At 42.4% G+C, this 19,959-nt stretch overlaps 1 protein-coding gene across 4 annotated transcripts in view; it reads left to right on the top strand.

The window, feature by feature from the left end:
• Positions 1–19,959, top strand: part of ANO6 (anoctamin 6) — a 166,237-nt gene that overhangs the window by 68,448 nt on the left and 77,830 nt on the right. For all 4 annotated transcript variants that reach the window (XM_073327998.2, XM_073327997.2, XM_073327996.2 and 1 more), the window contains exon 3: positions 13,433–13,561. In XM_073327998.2, the coding sequence (XP_073184099.1) occupies positions 13,433–13,561 (129 nt within the window). The remainder of the gene's footprint in view (positions 1–13,432; positions 13,562–19,959) is intronic.

Below are 19,959 nucleotides of genomic sequence, written 5' to 3'. Positions count from 1 at the left end.
TCAAATAAATTGGTTAGTCTCTAAGGTGCCACAAGTACTCCTTTTCTTTTTGCGAATACAGACTAACACGGCTGTTACTCTGAAACCTCTACAGGATGGAGTTTTGGAGGCCCCTGGCAAGTCATTGCTTAGTTCTCTACAGGTTTCAGAGTAGCAGCTGTGTTAGTCTGTATCCGCAAAAAGAAAAGGAGTACTTGTGGCATCTTAGAGACTAACCAATTTATTTGAGCATAAGCTTTCATGAGCTACAGCTCACTTCATCGGATGCATCCAATGAAGTGAGCTGTAGCTCGTGAAAGCTTATGCTCAAATAAGTTTGTTAGTCTCTAAGGTGTCACAAGTACTCCTTTAGTTCTCTATAGGAATGTTTTCAGGAAAGCTCAGGTGTGGATTGGCGTCCTTCAAAGTCTATTGTCAGATTAAAGTGTTTCTTGATTGGGCAATTACTGAGAATGGTCTTTTCTCAGGAAGCTGACCAAATGCTTCCCTGATGCTACTTAAAATCAAACAAGTACACAGACAATATTCATAACTTCGAATACAAAAACGATACATGCATACAAATAGGATGAATATATTCAGTAGATCATAACCTTTGCAGAGATATGTTACATGGCATCTGTAGCATAAAACATATTCTAGTTATGTCATATTTACATTCATAAGCATATTTCTATAAAGCGTTATCGGGTGCAATGTCACAAGGGCTTCTGGAGAGCGCAGTGAGGAAGTAGAGTGCTCATAACTTGGCATTCTTGAACTGTATAAAGCCAAGAATAGGAGAGGATACAATCTTGGAAATGCAGCTACCTCTCAGGTTGCCCATACTGTCTTGGTGCACTGGCTCCAGCTGCATACTCAGTCTTCAGGCTTTTCAGAAAGCTTCTGTCATTGCAGGCTATGGTATTCAGTCACTGCTCTGCCCACTTGTCACCGAAGCCCAGAGTTTCTCTGCACTTGGTCTGAGCCCCTGACATGTAGCAGAAAGCTATGCTGGGTCTACCTGAAGGCTACTAGATGTAAGCAAGTAGCTTACCTCTCCAGCATTGGTCACAAATCCCTGACAGTCTGCTGCAGGCTGGTAGGCCACTGCTGGCATTTTTGATTCTCTCACTAGAAGTCTACCCTTTCCAGGGATGAAATAAGAGTCCAACTAAACAAAACACTCTTCTGAGCACAAAAGGGAACTAGCAGTCCTTAGCCAGCCCTCCTGAGCTTTCTGACTAAGTTGCTTGACCGTTCTCCAGCTTAAGAGTCTTTTCAGCCCTCCTGGACTTGAACAATTCTTTTCCCTTTTTCAAGTTTTACGCTTTTGACACAGGGTGTTTCCACACCACTATGGCAAGTGGTATCACAGGCAGAACCCAACACCCTCCCTTTAGCCCCTTTAACCCTGGAGCTCTGACACCTTGGGCTGTCTACCCTCTCCTCACAACTATCTTGTCTGTGTCCTAGGGCCACTTCCAATAATGGCCCAGAAGAGGCTGTAAGGGAGACCACAGAGGTCAAGTTCCTTAGTGGAGAGCCACCCTCTTCGTCTGATCTCTCCCTAGAGAGCTGCAAAACTGTTTCTATAGCTTTCTACTTCTTAAAGTCTTCATTGCCTTTTATACTGTCGGTCAGCTGTCTATCACCTGATATCGTCACATGAGCTTTCCTGCTCATTTTCTCCACCTGGGGGAACTACAACTCTTAGAGCTTCTTTGCCTTAAAGGGCCACGCCCCACTAATGTCCTGGCTCGCAGCTTCCTTTGTTAAAGGGCCCAGGACACTGAGTGACTGTGGATTAAAGCGAAGCACGCGAGACATCATAAAGGGACAAAGTGCTCTGATGGGTGAGGGCAGCTCCTAGCTTTGTTTGGAATATGAAGAAGTGGAAAGCACAAGAGTCTTTCTGTTCCCTGAACTGTTGCCGGGCATTTAACTATCTTTTTGTCTGTTCTATTGGTCTGTGCATTTTTATTTTGTGGCATCAGTTTGCCTGCTTACACCACTAGCTGTATTTACTTTTTTGAAGCTCTGGCCCAACAGTTGTTCTTGGGCAACAGAAGCTTACTGGGACTGTAGTCAGTACCAGGCTATAACTGGGGCATTACCTCCAGGATGAAGACATCTGCTCACTCCATCATCTGCAACATTGGATTTTCTTGTTGCCCTTTCTGCTTGCTGGATAAAACCACTATTCTCATTGGGTCCAACACCTGCCCTTTTGTCTTGTTCCTGTGTAACACCAACAGACGCCAGTCGTTGGCAGGATCAAACCTGGGGCCTCAGGAGCTTAGGGCATGAGCCTCTACCGCATGAGCTAGAAGCCAACTGGCTCTTGGCTAAGGCTGTAGCGCAGACTCATTTAACTCGCTCTAAGTGGTCTCGCTGCCACTAGATGGGACAGAACACCACACCAAAGTTACACCTGCACCACCACTTACAGCCCTTGCAGCATTCATCTTGTCATGGGGGATACAAAACATATCTCAGAAAACATTCCCAGTAAATGGTGAATGCTTTGTCATGCACAGGCCTCTGGTTGAACACCCAACAGGTCACTTGTTCAAGCACAGACTTGTGAAAGATTCGTACTACTTTAGCAGTGTAAGTTCTGTAGTCTTACAACATCTTTCCCAAAATCTGCCCTTTCCCCATCACTATGTTAATGCATGCCAGGGACCTTTTAATGTGAGCCAGTAGGGTTTACACAGGCCAGTCAGTGAGCACATGTTGGAGTACTTTAGAAATCACATCCCTGTAGTGCACGTTGCCACGTCATGTAGACCAACCTTACAGCAACTTGCTGCTGTCCAGTCTACCCAACTCTTAGTCTGCATCCCTTCAGCCTTTCTAAAATGCTGCTTTCCCTCCTGCTGTTCTGCCCCCTCTCGTGTGCTTTGCGACTTTTAGGCCAAGGGACAATGGAGCCTTTGGGAATATTCCAGAGTAAAGTACTACTCCATGCAAGAGTGGCAGAACTAGGGACCTAAGTGATTATTATTTCAAGTGCCAACAATGTGTTTGGCTCTGTCTAATTCACACAATGAAGAAAATCTCTGGCCTGAAGAGGTCCCAAGCCATATGGACATTATTTTGTTTCAGTCTTTTTGAGTTCCTTTCAGACAGAGTCTCTCTCCTGCTGCCCAAGTTAAGTAGTTAAGCTCAGGGCATGACAGAAGGGTAACTTGTTTCCAGACTAACTTCTGACACCTGGGAACCAGAACTTAATTCCATGTCAGGCTGATGGCATCTGGCAACAAAAGGAAATTCAGCAAAGCATTATAGTTCTTTTGATTTTTAATAGAACTGTCTGAGTCGTAATATGGATCGTGAACTTGGCACTTGAATATCAATGAAAAAGCAGCCTACGCTAGTGCAAAGGAGCTTCTGTGGTTTGGTGTTATGGTTACGTTATTCTATGTGTAAGGGAAAAATAATATAAAGATAAAGCAAAACAATGGGTCAGACTCTCAGGTGGTGTAAAATGACACAGTCCTATTGACTTCACTAGTGCTATAGGGATTAGGGTGACCAGATAGGCAGTGTGAAAAATCAGGATACTTTTTTTGCAGGGGTGTGGGGAGCATAGTTGCCTATATAAGACAAAGCCCCTAATATTGGGACATCTGGTCACCCTAATAGGGATTTACATCAGCAGCAGATAAGGCCCAGTGTATATATAACCTGATGTCCAAGGCAGGCACATTTTTACTACAATGGTAAATTACTGAAGAGCAATTAATCTTGTGAAAGTTGTCCTCTGTAATTTCAAAGATAGTGTGAGCTTGGGTTTTCTGCCATAAAAATGCCAGCTGGACAAGTCATTCCTGCAGAGGGTCTTGTCACTTAGATCAGCTTCTCTTAAAATATTGTGCTTGTTCATGGTGTAGTAAAAGATAAATAAACAACATTCTTGGCTTTTACTAGTTCACTCATTTTTCTTCATTCTCATCTTTTTACTGACCTTCCATGCCTCCACCCACGGACCATTTGAGTGTCCTGAGAAACCGGTGTAAATGTAGACACATTTCACTCTGGCTAATGCCATGTGGCATTGTTTCCATGAAATTGGAGTACAGGCGTAAGCTACTGCTGAAGAATGCTCACTGCTAGAATGTTATCCTTTCATCTTCTGCTGGAGAAATCTCGTGCAGCTAGATTTCACATATGTATGACACTTGTATGACAAAACATTCAAATAGCATTCTGCACCAGAGAGGCACGGTGATCTAGAGCACAGGACCGAGAGTCAGGATGTCCTCAGTTCCCCTACAGGTTCTCACTCATTCGCCACATGGCCTTGGACCATCACTGCCAGCCAAGTTATCCCAGACCTTGCTTGGTTGTTCAGGATAAACTCCCCCTTTATTTCCCTGTTCAGATTGCAGCTTTGTCCTGACAGTGAAAGAGCAAGGGCTGCTCGCCTGATACTCACTCACTTAGCAAGTAGATGGGAAGGAAGTGGAGAGAAATGGGGAGAGGGCGCAGCCCTGCCTAAGTGCCCCATAATTCACTTGCCATAGTAGCTAGTTAGGCTCACAGGGGCAGTAATTTACTAAATACAGAGCCAGAGAAGGGCAGAGGACACTGACTCTGAGTCACAATTTGTTGCTTTGTCTGGCTCCTAGGGCTCCTACACACCACTCTTTATTCAGGGCAATTGTTATTACAGGGTACAATTTCCGAAAGCACCTCAGTGAGTTAAGTGTCTAAATCACTTTTGAAAATGGAATGTAGGTTCCTAAATTACTTAGGTGCATTTGAAACATTTACCCACAGTCTAGCCCGTCACCTCTCATTTGGATTCCTTATATATAAAATGAGGATAACTGGTACCTATCTCACAAGAGTGTTGTGGTGATTGATTGATTGATTGGAGTGAACTGTATAGTGCTTTGAGTCTTCAAAACATGAAGTAATATGTGCTAAATGTAATTATTCACCAGGTAAAGGTATTGTTTCATACTGTTTAACGGTATTGATCAGTATCAGTCTGCTATGTATTAGGGCATTATTGTAATGTCAGACTGGAAGAGTGATATCTGCATCACTACTTAAAATGTATTAGCTGATTATGCTGAGGCTCTGAAAATTGGACCCATGATTATTTCTTCCCAAAGGGCTGTCAGATACAAAGGGCCTGTCTATAATCTTTGAGCTATATTAAGCTATTGATGTTTAGGCCGAACTCATTGAATTTGCAGCCCAGTTCCACTCATTTAATAATAGCCAGGGCTTAAATTCTTATAGAGTATTTCCTGGAGTCCCCCACACTCGTCCACTCACATGGTATAAAAACTCGGGGGTGGAGGGTTGAAAATATTTACCAGAGCTTTGTCTGAATTTAATCCCTGATAACAGTATTTTTAAGTGTCATCTTAACGGTTTTAAACCTGAAAATGAAAAGTAAGAGAGTATAATAATATAACATTATGGCTGAATAGATGAAATAACAACAAAAAATAAGATTTCAACAGAATTGTTAATTTAGCTGCATTACACAGATATGCTATTTTCTATTTTCCTCCTTTTTTCAATTAAATGTGTTGCTTAATCTGTTACTGTATGTTACAAAAGCTATCCAATAAAATATGTGGGATGTACAACACAATTGAGTTAGTGTGACTATTGGAACCTGAGTGTTTGCATTTCCCGATTTTTTTAACTTTGCAGCACTTAATATTACATTAATATAGATCTTTGTATTTCATAATTTTGATCTTATAACAAAATGATAAATACCCATGTTTAATCTGTTGTTTTAGTTTAACGCTTTATAAAGTGTGTAATGTGGAGAAAACTGGACACTATTTACAGTAGCTAAAAACATAAATTAAACAAAGGCTTCCCAGTGGGATTAAATTTGAAAAATGGGCTTTCAGTTATATTTTCACAACTGTGAACCCTTTGTGGACCTGGACTCACAAAGTTGCAATGAAATTGCTTAATCTTTCAGCTACATAAAAGGTGATATATATATGCATGCTATTGAAATGTAGGACACTGGGGAATGGCCAGCCTCTGCAGGCTTGTAGCATTCTTGCCCCTCCCCATTATGATAGTCTGTATACTGTTATGTTCAAAAAAACCTCCACATTATTAAAAGAAAATTAGGTTGCAAAGTCAAGCACTCAAAAGTTAGGAAATAACAGATTTAAGGGTGCCCATGCAGCCTTCATTTGGCCCCTTTATATGTCTATCCTGCGTACTGAATGAGGTATGGGTCTTGTGGAAAAAGAAGTATGTGATCGTTAGGGCCGGTGTTTTCTGGAAATTGCTGCTGTTGCCATTATTTTTTCCAAAATGACTCTTCAATCCTGGAATCGCCGATCAGAGGGGGGAAAGGGTATCCAGGCTCATGTCGCCCTCCTCCCTCCCCCGATTTTTCTGGCCGGAGACACCTGACTCATCCCCAGGGTACAGGCCAGAAGCTGGAGGCTGGCTGCTGTTGAGACTCGTGGCCAACTTCTCCCCTCCTTACACAGGCCTGGGCTTAGCAAAACCTCTGTGGAGTTTCTCTTGGGCAGGCAGGGCACTTGGTGGTGGGGTCCAAAATGGCCGAATTAACTTTTTGTGGGCCTGGTGCCAAACATATTTGTGGGTCCCGCTGGGGAATGAAGGGGCCAGGGGCAAGAGCACAGCGGGCAGGGTGGATTTGATTTAAATCATGTTTTAAATCACTAGTCAGGAAGACTCAATTTAATCATGGATTTCTACATAAAAGTGCATTCTTGTTGGTTGTTATAACCTTAGTACATATTCTTCACAACTCAGAAATAGATGTAGGTTTCATTTTTACAAGGTACACACTATACATTTTTAAACAGAGTGATTTATTTTGAAAAATTTTCAGATGAGTTTTACAGCTATATCAGAAAATGAATGATTGTTTGGTTATTTCATTTACCAAAGATAATTGAAGCGGATATTTATGAAGTCATTGGGAGGTGAACTATCTCCAGTTCAACAGGTTAATCAATAATATTTGGAGGATTTTCTTGCCAGGCTGTATTAGGAGGAGAACATCACCAGACAGACATTTAAATTGTTTTATTTAACTGAAAGAACAATGTTTAGTATTCTGCATTTTTTTTCTTCAACAGCAAACATAATATTTTAACAAAAAAGCATATGTTCCTCGCTTCTCACATTTATCTCCAGACTTCTTCTCCTTGTCCAGATCTATTCCGCTCCCAACAGTCTTCTATCCATTGAACTTTTTGAAACTTTTCACTTTTAGAGAGAGGTAAGGGATTGACTCTGTGTACACAAATTTGCAGAGGGACAATAGAGTTGAGGTCTGTTATTTCTAACCTCTCTATATATTTATTTATTTATTTATTTAAAAACATTTTTGCTGTTAACAAGCATGTTACCTCTGGAGATACAAATCCACCGTTTGAGACCATCTTCTAGACCAGGGGTAGGCAACCTATGGCACGCGTGCCAAAAGCGGCACATGAGCTGATTTTCAGTGGCACTCACACTGCCCAGGTCCTGGTCACTGGTCCCGGGGGCTCCGCTGCCGGCCTGGGGCTCTGCAGCTGTCCCCAGCTGTGGCCCACTGGCCCCAGCCTGGGGCAGTGACGGGTGCAGACAGGGGCAAGGGGGACACAGCTCAGCACCCTCACCTTAAAAACTGTTCCAGTGCCACTGTACTGGGATATTTTTAAGTCCTGATTTGCTGCTTACATCACTATCATGGCACGTGGAACAGCGCACTGCATTTGATATTTGGATTAGAATGTACATGCAAGAACTGGGATCAGAATTTTCTGACCGATTTCAAGATTTCCAGTGATTTGGCCCAATGCTTTCTTTTCTAATTAAACCTGAAAAGTTCAACGAAAGCAACTTGGAATTGTCTGTATTTCAGTAGATGGGTGTTGAAGATTTTGAAATGCAGCTCATTCAGTTAAAAAGTTCAGAATTGTGGGCATCAAAGTTTGGAGATCTGCGAAGTGCACTTGAAGCTGCCGAGAGAGATCATGGCTTCTATTCTGACCTGCTGGATGTCCCTGTTCGAAGAAATTTTACTGTTTGAAGAAAATTGTGTTTGCAATGCTTTCAGCATTTGGATCCACATACCTGTGTGAGCAGGTATTTTCACACATTAAATCTGTCCTCTGTCCCTCTCCAAGCCGGTTAACAGCTGATCACTCAGAAGTCTGTGTGCAGCTTAAAGTATCCAAATACGTGCCAGACATTGGAAAACTCAGCAAGGAAAAGCAAGGGCAAGGATCACACTAAACTGATAAGATCTGCATTTTAATTTAATTTTAAATGAAGCTTCTTAAACATTTTAAAAACCTTATTATCTTTACATACAATCCTTTAGTTCTATATTATAGACTTATAGAAAGAGACCTTCTAAAAACATTGAAATGTATTACTGGCATGCGAAACCTTCAATTAGAGTGAATAAATGAAGACTCGGCTCACCACTTCTGAAAAGTTGCCGACCCCTGTTCTAGACTGAGCACTGAGTCCCATTGGGTAGATAGAAAGATTAACCTAAATAATCTATACAGAAGCCTGTGGAACCCGCTAAGATTGGGTCCCTAATCCATGAACTATTAGAACTCATTTACAAAGCTTTTCTTAAACATTACATGAATATATTGTCTCAGACTATAGAATTAGAATTTATAATCCCTATTCCATAATGAGATATAATGTATCTTAATTAAGACTATCTTTAGATCGGGATTTTTTTTTATTTAAATCAGATTTTTGAGGGAAAAAGCCTATTTTTTATTTTTTTTAAAAAAAGTCATTGATTTTTATCCACCCTGACAGTGCGGCATGGAGGGGGAGCGGGGGGGGGAAGGATTGATCCCCAGCTGGAGCGAGGCGGGGCCAGGGGCAAGATGAGCACAGTGAGGCATGGGGGGAGGATTAGTCCCTGCTGACTGGAGCAAGGCCCTATGTGGGCAGGGGCCAGGGGCAAAAGCACAGCAGGATGGGAGCTAGGGTTGGTCCCTGGAGCAAGGGAGGGGCTGGGGGTAAACTGCAAGCGCAGCAGGGCTAGGGAGGGGGTAAACAGGCTCTCCCCCACCTCTGCCGACATAGAGCAGGTACCTACCTTCTCCCTGGTTCTAGCCCATTCTCTTCATCTCTCCCTGCACTGAGCTGAGGGTGCACTGAGCACAGGGCTGGGGGTGCAGAGTCTAGGAGGGAGTTATGGTGCAGGAGCAGGCTGGGGGAGGTCTGGCCAGGAGCTTGGGTGAAGGAGGGGGCTCAGGGTTGGGGCAGGAGGTTGGGGTGTGGAGTGCTTACCTGGGCAGCTCCCGTTTGGTGCGAGGGGTGCAGGTTGGAATGTGGGAGGGGGTGCAGGAGTCAGGACTGGGGGCTGGCGGTGTGTGTGCGGAGGGGGAGTGCAGCAGTCAGGGCAGAGGGGTGGGGGTGCTCCCAGGCTCCTGCCCTGAGCAGATCACGGCAGGGGACTGGAGGGGGTATGCCCTGATTCCACCCCCTTCCCCAAGGTGCCGCCGCCACCGCCACCACCACCACCTCTTCTCCACCTCCTCTCCTGAGTGGCAAGCGTGCTGCAGCTCCACTCTTCCCCCTCCCTCGCGCTGGCAAACAGCTGTTCGGCGGCAGGGCAAGGGGGAGGGGCGGGAACACAGCACACTGCGGGAAGAGGCAGGGGAGGAGCTTGGCTGCCGGTGGAGCCTGCCCTGCTGCAGCAGGAGCCCCAGGAACTAGCAGCACTAAGCTTCTGCCCCCAAATTTCTTCTCCCCAAAGGAGAAAGTGGGCTGGCCGCGGCCCCTTTGGAGCGTGGGCCCGGCTCCATGGTACCATGGTAAATCCGGTACTGGGCGCTGGGCTCCCTCGCCATGCTGCAGAGCGGACAGCGCTTGCACCTACTCGGCAGTGTCTACAGTGCCTCTCCCCTGCTTCCCTCCCCTGCACACAGCTGGCTCTTCCCACCACACAGCTGGCTGTAGGCTGTCAGTGCCCAAGGTCTGTCCCTCTCACCTGCACATCTGGCTCACCCCAGCACATAGCTGGCCTGGCCTAGCTCTCAGTGTCCAGCATCTGTCCCCCATCTCTTCTGTACAGCTGTCTCCTGTCCCCATCCCCCAGCTGTAAAGGATTACATATTGCTCATGTTTGTAGATACATGTATTTTTTGTGTCACTATCATTCCTATCTGAAATTTCCAAAATATACAGCTTTGAAAATCTGAAATTACTCTGTTTTCATTGCTGGAAAACTGATCCTAGTGATCATGTAATTAAAGTCTGCATCATAATGCATGTGCATAAGGGGGCCAAATTAAGGTGGCATGGGCAACCTTAAATCCGGCATTTCCTAACTTTTGAGAGCTTAATTTCGCAGTCTAAATGACTTTATTTTAACATTGGATTTTTAATGTAATTTCCTATTAAAACAAACAAAAATTCTGTTATGTGCAACTGTAACAATCCCCCCCATTATTCATCATCGTAAGAGTCTGAATGCTGTCCATTCAGCATTGCAACATGGACCACTTGAGCTACAGGACCAAGCCAGCCAGCAGTTTGAAAAAGCTTTTTGCCTAGGGGAGGGCATAGTCTGCTGGGCCATGTGTTGGGTCCAAGGGGGAGAAAGAGGGGAATGATTGGCAGAAGTCTGACCTGGCTTTCTTCCCTTTTCCCCCACTCCCACTGCAACAGCGGCTACAGCAGCTCACCTCAATAGCATTTTCAGTGTAGTGTCTGCTGCTGCTTCGGTGGGGGTGAACGCCCAGATCTACTGCCAGAATTTTCCTGGGGAACACAAGTGAGAAGAGGGAAATAGTGATTTTCAACAGTTTAAATCTCAGTAAAACCTGAACAGAATTTCATGGGACAAAGAAAAGGCTCTTCTCTAACCTGAGGGCTTTCGTAAGGCCTTCTGCAAACGACAGAGGTGTTAGAACTTCTCTTTAAAAAAATGGCAAGAATCTTTTTATAATGGACAGCGTTTGGCTACCTAAATATACGGGTCACTTCTATCTTCCCCTTTCTATTATAGACTTAGATACATGAGTCCACTGTAAATATGAGCATAGAGGTTGGCCCATTTAGTATTTGTCTTTGTCCCATAAGTAACAGGGATGTTGTAAATTCTTTTTAGTATGATTGTTATATTTAGAACACCTGGTTGCTGACTTGATTTTAGTCATTTTAGTCTTTCCCAAATTCATATTGTTTCGTTTTTTAAAATGCAAATGATAGTGTAGTTGTCAAGGTAGAATCAGTATGATAAAAATACAAATCCAGTGTCTAACATCGCTCCACTTTTTGTTTTAGTTCCAAGAAACGTAATAAGCTGCAAAAGTATGATCAGGTTCTGCTTCAGTAGAAAAGAGGGTGCTAATTAAAAAACAAAACATAACTATTTTACAGTAATTTGATATTTTAACTCCATGCTAGGATGTAGTCGTCATGCAGCTAAGCCCAATTACGAGACATTTAAAATAGTCTGGAGATAACACTAGCAGTGCTGCATTTTATATTTAAAACTACAGCTGTTGCAGACAATCCTTGAATGGCCAAGTAGGATGATCTAATAGGTCTGCTTCAGCTCTAACTCCTATAATTCTAAGAAATGACAACTGCTGATTGATTTGATTCAAATAGATACTCTGTGTCACGGCAATAATCTAAAGATGCTGGATGTCAAGAAGTTTTAAACGTTAATTATCCCAAACCTTTGAAGTCTGGAGTAATTTATAACAGTTGTATCTAAACACGTTAGTAATAATAGGTAACATTACCATTCAAACAACAGTGAGTAAAGCCATACCTTTGTACCCCTGTTTGTTGTTTAGAGATTTATTTTGCTTAAAGAGAAAGAATATAACCTTACCTTGCCTCATACAAGCCGTTACTTTCATATCAGGGTCAAAATAGGAAAGGCAGGGAAAGAAGTCCTTGTTTTCAGCAGTTTTGCAAGCTTTTAGGAATACATATCTTCTCTCATACAACTTTGGGCCAGATCCCAAACTGGAATAAGTTAACATAGTTCCATTGACTTCAGTGGAGCTATATCAGTTTACAGCAGCTGAGGATCTGGCTCAGTATCACGAACACCTTCCAGTTTAACCGAAGTCACACAGACACCCACTTCTTCAAACTGGGTAGGAATTCTAATGACATTAAGGTTTAGTTGTTAACAAAATGGATGTGAGGATGAGCATTATTAAGGATACGATTTCATCATGGAGATCACGGATTCCGTGACTGTAAGAGACCTCTTCAGCTTCTGCTGCACGCAGCGGCGGGAGCCCCACAGCTCTCAGTCCCCCTCTCCGGGGCTCGGGCTTCAGTCCCAGCCCCAGCGTTCAGCCCCTCCCTCCCCTGTTGTTTTTAGTAAAAGTTACAGGCAGGTCACTGGCTTCCATGAATTTTTGTTTATTGCCCACGACATGCCTGTGACTTTTACTAAAAATAATCGTGACAAAATCTTAACCTTAAGCATTATTACACATGGTGATGCCCACAAGTATTCCCACAAGCTAACTGCAAAAACGTAACTCCAGCATTCAAATTTCTCCATCAAACCCATCATCAATTGTGCCTAAAATGTCATACACATGAATTAACACATTAAGATGTTATTAGTGGATATGACAATCTATCCTATGTTCCTCTAGGGACTGGGTGATGGTTTATGGATATATTAATCTTTTTTATTTTGGCATATATTATAAAGTGATGGATGTGTGGCGTTTAACAGTGTTCTGTGCCTGCTGAGATTTTGCTAATAAAAATAAGAAGTATATCCACATGGGATGCGTTACATTTTGTGAATGCATTTGCACTATGGCCGTGTCCTCCTCTGGTTCAGGGTTGTGCACGTGGCACTGGTTCTTATGGATATTAGTGTATATGGAGCCATGAAAGGATTTTTCAGTTGTTGAGAAGCTCAGACTTCTGGAAAAGTCTCTGGGAAAGATGGGAAGTCAGTTACTGTGAGAGTCCCTGCAGGAACCAAAATGTTTTATAGCAAGGATCTGTAACAGTATATCACAATGGTATGTAAATTACTTGACGGATGCCTTATTTGGTAATCACAGTATGCATCCGGTGAAGTGAGCTGTAGCTCATGAAAGCTTATGCTCAAATAAATTGGTTAGTCTCTAAGGTGCCACAAGTACTCCTTTTCTTTTTGCGAATACAGACTAACACGGCTGTTACTCTGAAACTTGGTAATCATACTGTCACCTAAGCTCCTTCCATTGCCATATTTGCAAGAGTTAATCTGCAATTTTTGAAGGAGAAAATTAGGTAGAAGTTCTGCTGTCCTTATGTCTTACAGAGACTTGTATCTTTACAAAAGGGAACAGTATGATCCTGAGTTTTGTTGCTACTGTAACTTGTTTCTGCTCCTCAACTTCTGTACATAGTCAACTAACAAAAAGAACTGGCTTGTATAGATCTTCATATTTAAAATGTTCTGCACTCCTTACAGGCAGAGTTTGATCAAAAACCTGACTCCTTGTTCTTTAACGATGGCCAACGAAGAATTGACTTTGTTTTGGTGTATGAAGATGAGAACAAAAATGAGAATCGCAAGAAGAGTGTGAATAAAAAGCAAATGGTAAGGTGTTTCTCAGTTTCTGTTTCATGAAGGCATTGGTCATAATTAGCATGGAAAAAATAATTGATTTTTTTCAGTTCAGGCCAAACTGAAAGCTGGGGGAGAGAGGAGGGGAATTGTTTCAGGTTGATCCGAAACTAAACAAAAAAACAAAACAAAACCAAAAAAATTGATTTTTTTTTTTTGCAAACGAAATGTTTGACCCAAAACTAAATTTTATTTCAGTTTTTCATTTTGTTTTGGGCCATTTTTTTTTGGTGTTTTCACCTTTTTTTTTTAATTATCTAAATTTCAAAACAAAACACCATTTTGAAAGGAAAGGTCAAAATGAAATGTTACAAAATGTTTTGACTTTTTCAGTATTTTTTTCTTTTTTTTTTTTTTTTTTGGCTGAAATTATTATCTAAATGCAGTTTGGCAAGTAGTATCAGTGCCCCTGAAAACTGCATATTTCAGTGAATTTACTATTTGCCAAAAAATGTCACCCAACTCCATAGTTCAGGGTGAAGCCAGACTTGTATTTTAAGCACTATTTCTATCTTCTCTCACTTTTGTTTCGGGTAACCAATCTGTCTTTCAGGGAATTTGGAAAGAGTAGGAATAGAGATGTTTATATGTTGCTTGGTCAAAAATTACATGTGTTTTCCCTGTGGTTCATAATTTTTCAGCCCACATGTTCTCAGCAGCAGCAAGTTTTCTGAACTCCAACTTTCACTCATAAATACTGGTTTTTAGGCAGTGAGGAATAGGGCAGTTTTAATTCACAGACCACTTCCCTTGAGAGAACAATCAAGGAATCATTATTGTTGTAGGCTGGCTCCTCTAGCTTCGGTGCTAGCCTGACGTGCCCCACCATTAATCCGCTCAAGGCTATGCCTTCACAAAGGAAATCCCCATCACCCCCATAGGGACAGCTTTAGCAGAAAGCAACCAGAAGTGGGGCCAAGGATCTGGCCTTGAATGTGAGGGATTATCATAAACTCTGGGATTAGTGTGAGCTCCAAGATTGAGCTCCCAGATGGCTCAGAGCTTGGGGCCAAGCTTGCAGCTGGAGGTCCATTTGTGCACTTCACAGGATTAGATTTCTGTGACGAAAGCATCAGCATCTGGAATGCTCTGGGGCGTCATCACTGACTTGATACATATTAAGGATCACTAGGGGTAGTAAATGATTGGCAGAGAACTGGGGAGTTCTGAAGGACCAGGATTTGGGGGGATATGGAGGAGGGGATAATTTGGAGAACAGTTGTGGGGGCCACGGAGAGGAATGGGAAAGAGAAGGCATTGCTGGGAGTTATAGGGAAAACATGGGTGTTAAGAGTGGGTGGGAGGAAGAACATAGAAACAGGAATGCCAGACTGGATCAGATCCAAGGTTCATCTAGTCCAGTATCCTGCCTCTGACAGTGGCCAGAGCTACTTGCTTCAGAGAAAGGTGTACGAACCCTGCAGTAAACAGTTTTTCAATAATGTACTCCAAATATAAGTCTCATCTTGGTCTCTAATAGTTAGAGACTGGCTTAAACCCAGGAGCACAAGGTTTAATAGCCCTTCCAAAGTTTTAGTCATCATTAATGATGACAACTCTGGATTTTCTTCATAACTGTATAAATACCCAATTATACCTACTGGCATCTTGTCAAGTTCTTGGCCTTAATGACTTCCTATGGCACTGAATCCTACTGTCAAATTACACATTGTGTGAAAAAGTATTTCCTTTGATCAGTTCTGAATTACCCACTTTTTAAATTTTTCACTTCTTCTTCTGTTATGAGACAGGGAGAACAGAAGTTCCTGATCTGCCTTCTTGATATCATTTATTATTTTATATGCATATATAATGACCCTCTTATTCTTTTTCTTTCCAATGTAAACAACCCCAATCTTTTAAATCTTTATATGAGAGTTTTTCCAGGCCTTTAATCATCCTTGTCGCTCTTTTCTGCACCAAGGAGAAATAGGATGTTAAAAAGAATAATCTTGACTAGGGCAGGGGCACAAAGAGAGAGAGAGCAGATTGTCACTTCCTATATCCTCTCTCCTCACAGTCCTTTGCCCCAGCAAGAGCTGGTCAAAAAGTTTCAAATTCCAAGTTTTCAACAAGAAAAAAAGGATAATTTTTTCATGAAAATGTTCATGAAAAATTCATCCTATTTTTCAATGAACTCCAACCTCAACATATTTTAAGGTGTATAACATTTACATAGATAAAGTTTTCAGCATTAAATGTATGCACATAAGAAAGGGATCAGGACAGAATACAAAAGGGATAAACCTGAGATGTGGAGGGAGATAAATGGGTCATTGAGACAGGAGGCAGGGCCCTCTTCCCACTTTGCCTTAAAGCCTATGCTCTAATCTGTTTCATCCATTTTTCCCACTTCACAAGCCTGCTGCTCCAGAACACCCGTTTCTCAGACACACACAAATGTACTCCAGCAACACCATACCTTCCGTACTCTTCTCTCTGTGTCCCTCCCCCAGCAATACTATTCCCCTAATACTTTCTTCTCCCATGTCACCCCAGTAGTCTGATCCTCCACCATGATCCCCTGCAATATGTCAGCTTCCTATTCACACCAATGTCTTGTTAGTGCACAGTAGGAATAGTGCTATTGAACTGCTACAGAGAAAGGTCAAACATGGTTATTTAATTTCTTCAGTATGCCCAACTGCAGATTTTGTTGATAAAGATATCTAGAACCAAGAGAACATTTCCAGCCATACTATTACAGCACATAGGCATCGTAGGTCACATTTTAGTCCTGGACTCCTTGATATTGTCCCTTTTTTTAGGATTATGTAGACGTACCTACACTTGAAAGGTGCATTTTAACACATACTTCACTCTTGTTCTGAGCAATGTTTCTCTCTTAAATCTTTGAGTTCTAAGAGACTCTGCTGGAAACGGGCAAGGATACAACACAATACCAAAAGCAGCAGGTTTATGAATAATGACTTGCCTTAGGGAAAAGGAGGAGTAGGAGTAAAAAGCCATGTAGCTAAATGGGTTGATATTCACTGCACAGTATTGCAGTTGGCATTGCTGAGGCAGCCATAAGGAATGTCATTAGTGGTGTTTAATAGAGTACAACAGTGGGTGGATGTAGCTTTACACATGATCACAAGTACCAAAATGAAGTGGAGAGGTAATTAAAAACAAACAGCTGCCCTTTTGGAAACATTGTCATATCAATTACATTTTTATGTTTTTGTCTGTCATTTTGGTCAGAGTCCAAATGTATTTTTTTAAAATGAGTGTCTTGTCCAAATAGTGATGAAAATTAAACATGTGCAATAAATTATTAGTATTTTATTATGTAGATAAAATTAACCCTTGAATTATCAGACCAGTAAGATTATCAGTATTCTGCTAGGTGTTTTCCATCCATAAAAGAAGGTGCAGTCCGTGTCCCCAGGGGCTTACAATCTAAGGCCCCTTCCTGTCATTTGTTGCGTGTGCACAGACTGCTGTGCCTCTGTGGAGCCCAGGTGAAGTCAGTGGGGCTCTGTGCATGCAGTAGTACACCTACATATTATGAATTGCAGGACCAGGGTCCATAGGACACAAAAAGAGGGGATAGTGGGTACAAGTGGCCAAGGTGGAGACTAGCCACTTTTTGATAATTTTATGATGACATGATCTGAGGGAGTGTGGAGGGTGTATTTTCCATTATTTTTATATATAATATGCTATTTCCAGTTACAGAATTGCAGAGAGTATTGAGACCAAATTCGACACCACTTCATTTCATAAGCAAATTCTGTATAGACATGTAAAACTTCCTGTTTCCTTCCAAGTAATGCACTGGATTTTCTCTGGGTCTTACTGCAGCCTCCTATTAGGAAGAGGAGAGAGAAGAAGCAAAGAAATAAAGGGAGTTAGAGTAATTGAAAATGGTGGGTGGAGAATAAAACAAAAGTTTCTGTAACTAAGAGGTGGAAGGGAAGATGGTGTATTTATTTGTTGTGCAGTTTTGCAGCCGTGGAAAATACTAATAAATAGAAAATGTAATGACAGAATTAGCATTTTGGCCTATCAGAATTCCCAGAAAGATGTGAAAATATTTTATGTGTAAAGATTTTATTTGCCTTGGAGTAATCTCAAATCTTTTTATGTTGTCTTTTACAGGCACTATTGCTTATTTGTTTATATTTTCTTTTGGGGCAAATTGACTAGTACTTTTATGATGAAATACTATTACTAGTAACCAAAATAGGAAATGTTGTCATTTACAATCAACTTTAAATACTGCATACTTCACTGTCTGTCCCTGATTAATAATAAACTGAAAAAAGCCAAACTTTATATACAGCACATTGTGCAATTCAAGGTGCTTAAAGACTGAAAGTTTTCTTGTTTGTACTACTCTTTCTTTGACTCCCCTGGCAACTTTATATACCTGTTAGCCAGGTGTTTATTGTGTACAGAGCTTTAGAACTCTGGTTTATTGAAGAGTAATAGATCCAAAGGGGTCTATTCTTCTGGGGTGAAATTGTGGCTTCATGGAATAAAATAGAAAAACTCCCATTGACTTCAATTGAAACAGGATTTCACCCTTGATAGGTAAGGATAAGATCTACTAGGACAAGTTCTGGCATGAATTGCACTCCACACAACCCTATTTTGTGACATGTAAATAAGGGCAGAAATTAGCTCATTGACTCATTAAAATTAATGAGAGTTAGGATCCATATATTCAGAAGTGGTCACTGATTTAAACCCAGTGGCCTTCAAGCTTCAACTCCCAGAATGCCTCAAAGATTCACCCCATGTTTCAGGTTTGTCTCCTCAAATGGTTCATCAACAACCTCCTTGCCCAACTGGGTAGACCTTCTTCCATCCTCGCACCAGTTATTGTCCATGGATAGGAGGAATACAAAGTACCTTGACCCGCAGCGAGTCAGGGGGAAGCTCTAGATCAGTGTTTCTCAAATGCAGCCACTGTGGCCACATGTGGCCACCAGGGGCTTTTCTTGCGGCCACAGCGTCACGGGGGGGAGAGGAGGGGAGGGAAAAGTAGCGGCCCTTCCCCCTCCCTGTTGCTCCTGGATGTATTTCCTTGGTGTTGGTTGCTGGGGCCGCCAACGGGGGTTGGGCCGACACCTGGGGCACAACACTGGAGGAGCTGGCAGTCGGTGAATTCCCCACCTTCCCGGGGTGGTGGGGCTCAGACTTGGGGCTTCAGCCCTGGGCCCTGGCTGCGTGGCAGCAGGCACTGGCCTCCAGCTGCAGGGCTTCAGGCTCTAGCCCCTGGCTGACTCCCCTTCCAGATATCCAGGGCTTAATTTGTCCACAGGCTTGGCCGGGGTGAGTAAGTCTACTGTGAAAAGTGCTATTTGTATGTTGGTTAATATCGCTTTTCACAGCAGACGTACTAGCTAGCAGTAAAAAAATTACAATGATTTGGATGTATCTATGGGCATATTTATTTGTTTTTCCTAAAGCTAATTAAATACTTTAGGAAAAAGTATGAGAGCGGTCACCAGCAAAAGTTGGTGGGCACTCTCTGAGGCCACCAAAAATTTGTCCTGAGAACCCCTGCTCTAGATAGATTGGAAGAGGTACAGTCTTGGAAACCAAAAGAAAACATTCATACTCCCTGTCTCCTGCAGTAATTTCATTGAAGATACTCTGACAAGCCAGGGCTGGGGGACCCTAGGAGGAGCTCTCAAGGGGTGGAGTACAGGTACTGTCAGGAACTCAGCTGGCTCCAGGCATGATCACCTAGCACCCCACTGAGCTCAGCAGAGATCATTAAACCCTCACCATTTAAGCCTTGAAGCAAGAGCTGCACAGTGGCTGCTCTATGCCTGCAGCTGTGCCAGACCTGCTTCCTGTACTGTACCTTGCTCTAACCTATGCCTGCTACAGTTCTAGCCCTCATTCCTATCGTGCTCACAATTTCTGATTACTGGGTTCCAACCATTGTCTTAGAATTTCCTGACCATGACTTTGGCTTCTGACCTTGGTTCTGTGATGACTGCTGGCTCCAACCATTGGTTGGACCTCTGACCACGCCTCTGGTTCTACCCTCTGATTCTTCTCCACCCAGTAGGCCACACTGCCTACATCCCATTGTAGGACAGTTGTTTAGGTAGGAAGATGGCAGAACTGAATGATCAGAGAATGAATTTGTAATGGAAAAAATCAGCCTGGTCAAGGGATTTTCACCAAAGTCACTTTGCAGTGCGATAGCTCAGTAGCTCCACATCCCTAATAATTCTAATGGGATTTCATGAATATAACTGAGGGCGGAAATTGACCCATGTTAATTTTAGGGCTGTCAAGCAATTAAAAAAAATAATCGCACCATTAATCACGCTGTTAAACAGTAATAGAATACCATTTATTTAAATATTTTTGGATTTTTCTACATTTTCAAATACATTGATTTC

The sequence above is a fragment of the Lepidochelys kempii genome, chromosome 1, assembly GCF_965140285.1.
Source record: "Lepidochelys kempii isolate rLepKem1 chromosome 1, rLepKem1.hap1, whole genome shotgun sequence".
NCBI classification, from domain to species: domain Eukaryota; kingdom Metazoa; phylum Chordata; order Testudines; family Cheloniidae; genus Lepidochelys; species Lepidochelys kempii.
This window is presented reverse-complemented; position numbering and strand designations above follow the sequence as displayed.